Source organism: Perognathus longimembris, unplaced genomic scaffold, assembly GCF_023159225.1.
Source record: "Perognathus longimembris pacificus isolate PPM17 unplaced genomic scaffold, ASM2315922v1 HiC_scaffold_5376, whole genome shotgun sequence".
NCBI classification, from domain to species: Eukaryota; Metazoa; Chordata; class Mammalia; order Rodentia; family Heteromyidae; genus Perognathus; species Perognathus longimembris.
Genome location: NW_025960796.1, coordinates 12,297 through 20,000, shown reverse-complemented (window position 1 = coordinate 20,000; position 7,704 = coordinate 12,297). Strand labels below are relative to the sequence as shown.

General features: G+C 32.4%; 1 protein-coding gene across 1 annotated transcript; it reads left to right on the top strand.

Moving 5' to 3' along the window:
- Positions 1-6,761: 6,761 nt before the first annotated feature.
- On the top strand, positions 6,762-7,472 carry LOC125345184 (high mobility group protein B2-like). Its single transcript, XM_048337404.1, has one exon. It carries the CDS (start codon positions 6,762-6,764, stop codon positions 7,359-7,361), a length of 600 nt encoding a protein of 199 aa, XP_048193361.1. The 3' UTR covers positions 7,362-7,472.
- The last annotated feature ends 232 nt before the right edge of the window (positions 7,473-7,704 follow it).

The following is a 7,704-nucleotide window of genomic DNA, read 5'->3' as shown; positions in this document are numbered from 1 at the left end:
TGGAAGTTTTTTTTTATATGATTTTAACTAAGCACCACAATTCGTTAAGGGAAAAATGAAATCTCTCTTGGAGTTCCAATTATCTATATAGATAGATATAGTGATTGAGAGATAGAGATATAAAGATATGTTAAGAAGTTTCTCGCCTTTTAAGACATAAAGACAATAAGCTTAAAAACAAATTTTATTAGAAACCATACTATCTGTAAAAAAAAGAGCCAGTAAAATGAAGTATTAAATAATTGAAAAAAAATACTAAAAACTGAAATTCCCTCTGGTGTTTTCCTATGAATTATTAATCTATTAGATTTAGAAATGAATCAATTCTCACCTTTAAATCATAGTAAAGGATAAGTGATTACTACTCCTTTTTAAGTTCTTAGAAAATGATACGTAAGTCGAAGGAATGAAATTGTTGTCATGCTATCCCTTCATCTAGCCCTCCTGAATCAACTAAGGGCATGTCACTTTACTTTGTGTGATCACCTCAACCACAAGCTACACTGAGAATACTAGCCCTGGAAACTTTTTTTTGCTATTCTCTCCCTGAAAGGTTCTTCAATTGTTCCACTGAGTATTAAGAGTATAAGATTATGGATACCACTCAGAGTGCTATTTATTCATTCATTATTAATTTAGCAAATTCAATTTGTGCTATGTTATGTGCATGGCCTTTTGAAATTACTAAAAATACAATGATGAGGAAAACAAGTTATTCCTATTCTTGTGGACTGTAAACTCTTCTATCAAACAGAAACTCTAGAACAATCTTGCATTAGTCAGGTGATGACCAGTGTTAACTCAAGTTGGAAAAGAAGCTACTCACCCATTCCATTCCACAGTTTAAGGACAAATTGCTGGAAAACTGTTCACAGGAAACTAAACAGGCTGACATGGAGGTTAAGAAGACTGTGATCAGCAACCTCGTAAGTGACCAGGAAGAGAGAAGAACTAACACATTCCTGTTTACATTAAGGATGCTCTTGACCCTTTACAGAAAAGACAACTACACAGAACCTTACCTCTAATAGCATGTGGGTATTACACAGAAAAGGAATGTTCACAGATAACCTCTTGTGTCCCAGAAGTCACATAACAACCCTGAGTATTTCCATATGATACCCTGAGATGCTTTCTTCCACTGTCATTCAATAGCTAGAGTGTATAGCTATCCTAGACATATATGTAACAATAATTTGTGTATTTTCTGTTGCCACTTTATAATCTTAAGTAGGATATCATAAAGTAAAATCAGATTTTCTTGGTTAAAAATATTTTGCTATGTTGTTACAACATTGAATATTCTATGAACTCAGTTTTTTTTAGAATGAATTTAAAATATCTCTATACTAGCTATCCTAGTTGCTTTAAAAGCTCTAAGGACTAGCATTTATAACACATATATTAAAATAAATGGGAAAATCTAGAAGAAATGGATAGATTTCACGAGGCATATAAGCTAGCAAAGCTGAGGCAAGAAGATAAAAATCACTTTAAACAGACCAATAGAAAGCAATGAGATTGAAAAAGTACAGTAGTCTCACCACAAAGAAAAGTCCATGCTCTGAGAGAATCATAGCTGAACTCTGTAAGACCTTTAATAAATAAAGCACTAATATGCAAAAGAAATCCATGAAATATGGAGGCACTAGAAGACTCATTCTATAAAGCCAGCATTACACTTATCTTAAAACTGCATAGAGACCTAACCAAAAAAGGACAACTATAAACCAATTTTTGATTAATATAGACATAAAGTTCCTCAATAATTATTTTCAAACAAAATTCAACAAGAAACAAAAAACACATTTACTATAATTAAGTTGGTTGTACTGTTAATAGGTAGCCTTATTCAATATATGTAAATCAATACAGTACAGTACTAGTATAAAAAATAAGTACCACACAATATTTGAATAGGTGCAGAAAAAAGCCTTTCATAAAACCCAGTAGCATTTTATGATGAAACCTCTGATGGACCTAAGCATATACCTGAACATAGAGTATCTGTGACAAATTTGAAACCATTTTCTTGAAAATTGAAGGGCAATTTTTATTTCATATGTCAATGTTATATCTAAAATATAATCATACGCAAAAAATATACAAGGCCATAAGTATAGACACACCCCAAACACATATTCTAAAGTAAGCATAAGCTGCTAAGGGTTCAAATTGTATAAGTCCTTTGAACAAAATCAATTAACAGGAAGGTGAGCTGCATTTTCCCACAGAAACATAAGACTAAGGGGAGACATTGTACATAAACAGACAAAGGGGAAGAGGAAACAAACACATCATAATATTTAATGTGCATCTCTGAAAAATGAACCAGATAACCTGAGGTAATGGGTACATTTTGGACAATGGGTTGGGGAGGAATGATCAAAAGATAGCTTTGATCAATATGTACTATAAACAATAACTGAAATGTTGCATTGAAATACCTTTGCACAACTACTTAAATTTACTTAAAATTTGATGAATATTTAAAAAGAAATCAAAATGCTATCAGCTAACAGAACCTCTCTAATTATAAGAATGAAGCACATGTACACATTGTGATAGCACAAGACCCAGAATACAACAGCACATAAAAGACATACAGTATTATGCAGACTTTGAATGAGCTATAAACTAAGAAAGTTAAAAAACAAAATCAATATTTTACACACAGAAAACAAAAAGGAAAAAAATCCTTGGTGTAAAAGCTAGTTTCATTTCAAGCACAAGCATAATTATTATGTGGAATATCAAACAGGGTACGCGGTGCTTCAAATAAAATAATTTTAAATAACAATTTAGAATCAAAATGTATTTTCTTATATAAATGATTTCCAAGTGAAAAATTATTCAGTCAGACTGAAATTTTACTTAATTCACAATATACCTGAAGACCATAACAACTAGAACTAAAAACCAAAGGTGGCACTTTATTTTAAAAGGAGGCATTTCAGTTTTTAAAAATTTTCAAATGCTTTGAAAAATAAATGAATGCTTTTACTTTGGAGCAATGGGATGAATTCTCATTTTTTTCCCTAGGAAGTACAAGCCAAAATCTCTAGGGGAAAAACTCATAAATCACTTTGCTAAATATTTAAATATATTAATATCTGTGTTGAATAGGGAGATCAAATCTTGAAGAATAAATGTGGTATGGGTATTTGGGGGTTGTTTTTCCTGAATCATGTAACTATCCCGCATATTTAAGTTTCTTTTTATGAGAAAAATCTGATTCCCCCACGTTGCTTTGCTTCTGTGAAGGCACAGTGTGCAAGCCTATATAACTCTCTCTTAGACAGAACTTAGAAGCACGACTTCTATACTGTGATAGTATAGAGGGAGTTTCCATAGCTTTTCTTTTCTTCAAGTTTTCCTTTGTGACAGACTCAATCAAGACAAATGTAAAATTTGTAGTGACGATAAAACCCCTGCATTCTAGCCAAGTATGCTGTACAAAGGTCTGGAAGTATTCAACTGTGCAGAAGTCATAGAGAAAGACAAGGGATCTAGAAAGAATAGCTCCTTATTCTGTGCATAAAATCCTGGGCTTATCATGAGCTGATAACACATGAAATAAACTCAAAGTAGAATAGCAAAGCCACAATAAATGAGTGTAGGAAACAGCCTAGATCTAGACTGTCTTCTTGGTGAAGCACAAACAGAATACAAAGCCTATATACATCTACATAGCACAGTTAAGACTTGAAGACTAAATATCAGAACCACCACCACAGAAGGAAGATTACCCTTGTGATCTAAACTGAACAGTTCATTGGTTTTTTTTCAGGGGATTTTAATAAGACCAAAAAATGTAAAACATATTCAAAATATACAAAACATTAAACAAAATAACCAGGAAAACCTCACCAACTTTCAATCCTGGTACAGACAGGCATAGGGATAATTATGTTGTTTTGATTATTTACAAAATCTTTAAAGGAGCAGTTATTATTACCATGCCTTTCAAGGAAGGAAAAAAAACTCTTGAACACATAAAGATCACTATGCTTATTAAAAAAATTAGAAGCTATGTAAAACAAAAGAATTGAACATCTGAGAATTAAAAATATAGGTAGCAAAGAATATTGAATTTGTGTCTGTGGCACAGGGAAGATAATAATCAGGAGTATGAAAACACTGATGCAGATTAGTTCAAACTATCCTATCTGACCAAGAAATTGGAAAATGAGTAGGAAGAAATGTGAATAGAACCTCTAGATTCATAAGGCAAAATAAAAACTCTAATTTACAAGTATTAGAGTTCTAAAAGAAAAAGAATGAAGAGATTAGTACAGAAAACAAACTTAAAGAAATAATAGTTTCCCTGAATTTTATGGAAGGTACATTATTAACTTACATATTATAAATTGATGAAGACCAACAAAATAAACTCAAATAAATTTAATCACACACCATTTTTAAATTTAAAACAAATCATCAACAGACTTCTGATAACCTTTTATTTCAAAATATTATAGAAATATTTACTATACTGACCCAAATAATCTCTAGCCTTATAAACATGCATACAGTAACCTATCACATATAGGGGAATAGTGATTCAAAAACTAATAATTCTCATCTGACATTACCAAGAAGTACAATGGGAAATTTTAGAAAACTGAAATAAAAGAACTTCCAACTAAAACTATATATCCAGGGAAAATATTCATCATGAATACAGTGAATTTAAGAGACATATTCAGAAGTAAATTAAAATCAAATTCATCAATTTGTAAAGGATGCTGAGGAGTGATGTTGGAAAATAAGTTCTATTTATATACTATTTTATATGTTATATGATATAATTATTGTATACTTGATTTATAATTACATATTACATATACAATATTAAATATGTAATATATACATTTTATTTATATTTTACATGTTTTATTTATATTCTATATTCTCAGAGAAAAATAATAAATTTTAAGCCCCTAAGTAAATATCATAAACCACTTCTACTCACTAAAATATCTAAACTATTGTAATCAAGAGAAATATTAACTCTTTAGAGAGGAGTAAAATTGTATAGCTGTCATAAATGGGTTACATAAGACAAAAATGGTAGCTATATGTTCAACAGAGGGTATACAATAACAATATCTTGAAAGATTTAAATTACCCAATACCTATTAAAGAATAAATAAACTAATTAGTCCCAAAGAAATTGAATTCTGAATGAAAGTTCTCCAAAAAACAAACATACCCATATGTTTTCCTTGGAGAATTCTATCAGTTGATTCTGGCAAAGTAAATACTGAGTAATTTTATAATAAATGATATCAGACTAGTTGGACCTGTATGTTAAAGACACTTGATCTATGCAATATGTAATAGTTACGGTGGCATAAATAAGTATGCTTATGACACTCCAAGGCAGACAAGCTCAATCACACTTTTATCACAGCTTAAGTACTACTATTCAGACAAACATAAATGCTACAGTTGCACCAGAAGACTGCAGGTGCTAATCTTACTAAGTTCAGTTCAGGGATTGACACTGCTGCTGCTATTCTGGTTGTACTACTGTAAAGGGCTATTTCACTGAGGCCAATGATTATTTCATTTGTGAACTCCTTAATAAAAAAAACTTGCTAACTGAATCCAAGTATTAATAAAATATATATATATATATATACAACAGATCTATTACATAAGGGAGTGGGTATAGATTCCTACAATGCAGCATTAAACTATATCATGAGCTGGAAAAACAACCCTTCAACCCTCTACCACAGATAGAAAAGATAACATTGCAATACCCAAACCAAAATATAACCAGAAACACTTTCTGCAACAAAAATGGATGGCAGCAAGTATGACCTGAGGTCAACAAACAGCTGAACTAGGAGGCAGAGAAAGTAGTGTGGAAAGTGGGATATACCTGGACTTTACATTACATTATAATCCTGGTTTTGAAAAGCTATGTGTAACTCCTATACTATCTAAATCCTGACAACACTGAGAATGAGAAAACATTTTCAGGATATTTTCTCTGATTCCCTTCACTGGAAGGGAAAAATTTACATTCCATTTGTTTTCCAAATAAATAAGTTACACAGCTGTATTTCTCAAGAAACTGCAAAAGACTCAAACTTAATTCTAAAATTTGGTTTTCCAGACTCAATTTCTGCATGTGGGGATTTTTTTTTCCATAGGACTTAATGATGAAAAGGGTGACATTGATCGAGCTGCATTGCATTTATAAACTGCTTTGTTGAATGGCAATCATCGTGAAACTTCTTAAATATGACAAAAATATTTTGGGAAATATGTAGATGGAATAATATTAAAGATTAAGTCAGAAGTAAATGAATTAGAGACTAAAAGAACTATTCAAAGAAACAACCAAAAAAGTTTTCTTTGAAATGAAAAAAGATGAGTCCTTAGGAAATCAAACAAAAAAGAGAAAAGAAATGATTCAAATGAATAAAATCAGTGATAATATGGGGATAATTCTGAATTATAAAAAAAAAACTTTGAAAGTCATTACACTAACAAACTCAAAAATCTGGTAGAAATGGAATCATTCTTACGTAATATTTATGAAACAAAACTGAGTCAATTAAGTGGATATAAAGAGTTAAGGCAAATAAATATATAACAAGTAATGGAATTAAAATAACAACAAAAATTCTAAGTCCTAACTGTTTAACAAATAAATTCTATAAAAACTAAAACCAGGAGTCTGAGGAGAAGCTCGGCCCAGCGGACCCCCTCTGTCCTCCACGGGTCAATGCTGCTCTGCCTCCATGGGTAAAGGTGACCCGAGCATGCCGCGGGGCAAGACCTGCCGGGAAGAGCACAAGAAAAAGCACCCGGACTCTTTGGTGAACTTCGCCGAGTTCTCTAAGAAGTGTTCGGAGAGATGGAAGACCATGTCTGCCAAGGAAAATTCCAAGTTTGAAGACTTGGCAAAAAGTGATAAAGCTCACTACGACCGGGAGATGAAAAATCATGTTCTTCCCAAAGGTGATAAGGGCAAGAAAAAAGATCCCAATGCTCCGAAAAGACCACCATCTGCCTTCTTCCTGTTTTGCTCTGAACATCGCCCAAAGATCAAGGGTGAGCACCCGGGCCTCTCCACTGGGGATACTGCAAAGAAATTGGGCGAGATGTGGTCTGAACAGTCGGCCAAAGATAAGCAGCCCTATGAGCAGAAAGCAGCTAAACTGAAGGAGAAATATGAGAAGGATATTGCTGCATATTGTGCCAAGGACAAAAGTGAAGCAGGAAAGAAGGGCCCTGATAGGCTAACTGGCTCAAAGAAGAATGAGCCAGAAGATGAGGAAGAGGAGGAGGAAGAGGAAGAAGAGGAAGATGAGGAGGAAGAGAATGAAGATGAAGAATAAATGGCAACTGTGTGTGGAACGTGTGTGTGCACTCAGGCAATTGTTTTGCTAAGAATGTGAATTCAAGTGCAGCTCAACATTAGCTTCAGTATAAAAACTGTACAGATTTTTGTATAGTTGATGATTCTTTGTAGAGAAATACTTTTTTTATGCAGATTGTAGCTTTTTGAGGGGCTACTACATACCAGTTAGATTTTAAAGCTTTTGATGTTGAATGTTCCTAAATATTTAATGGTTTCTTTAATTTCTTGTAGCACAGCAAACTTCATAGGAATGAGTGATAAATTTTGGGTTTTTTAGGATGTTGAATTTTGTTTTTTTAAAAAAATTTTGTAATAAAATT

Bases quoted from the DNA above. Each gene is read 5' to 3' on its own strand.
- LOC125345184 (XM_048337404.1), top strand. From the start codon at position 6,762: ATGGGTAAAGGTGACCCGAGCATGCCGCGGGGCAAGACCTGCCGGGAA.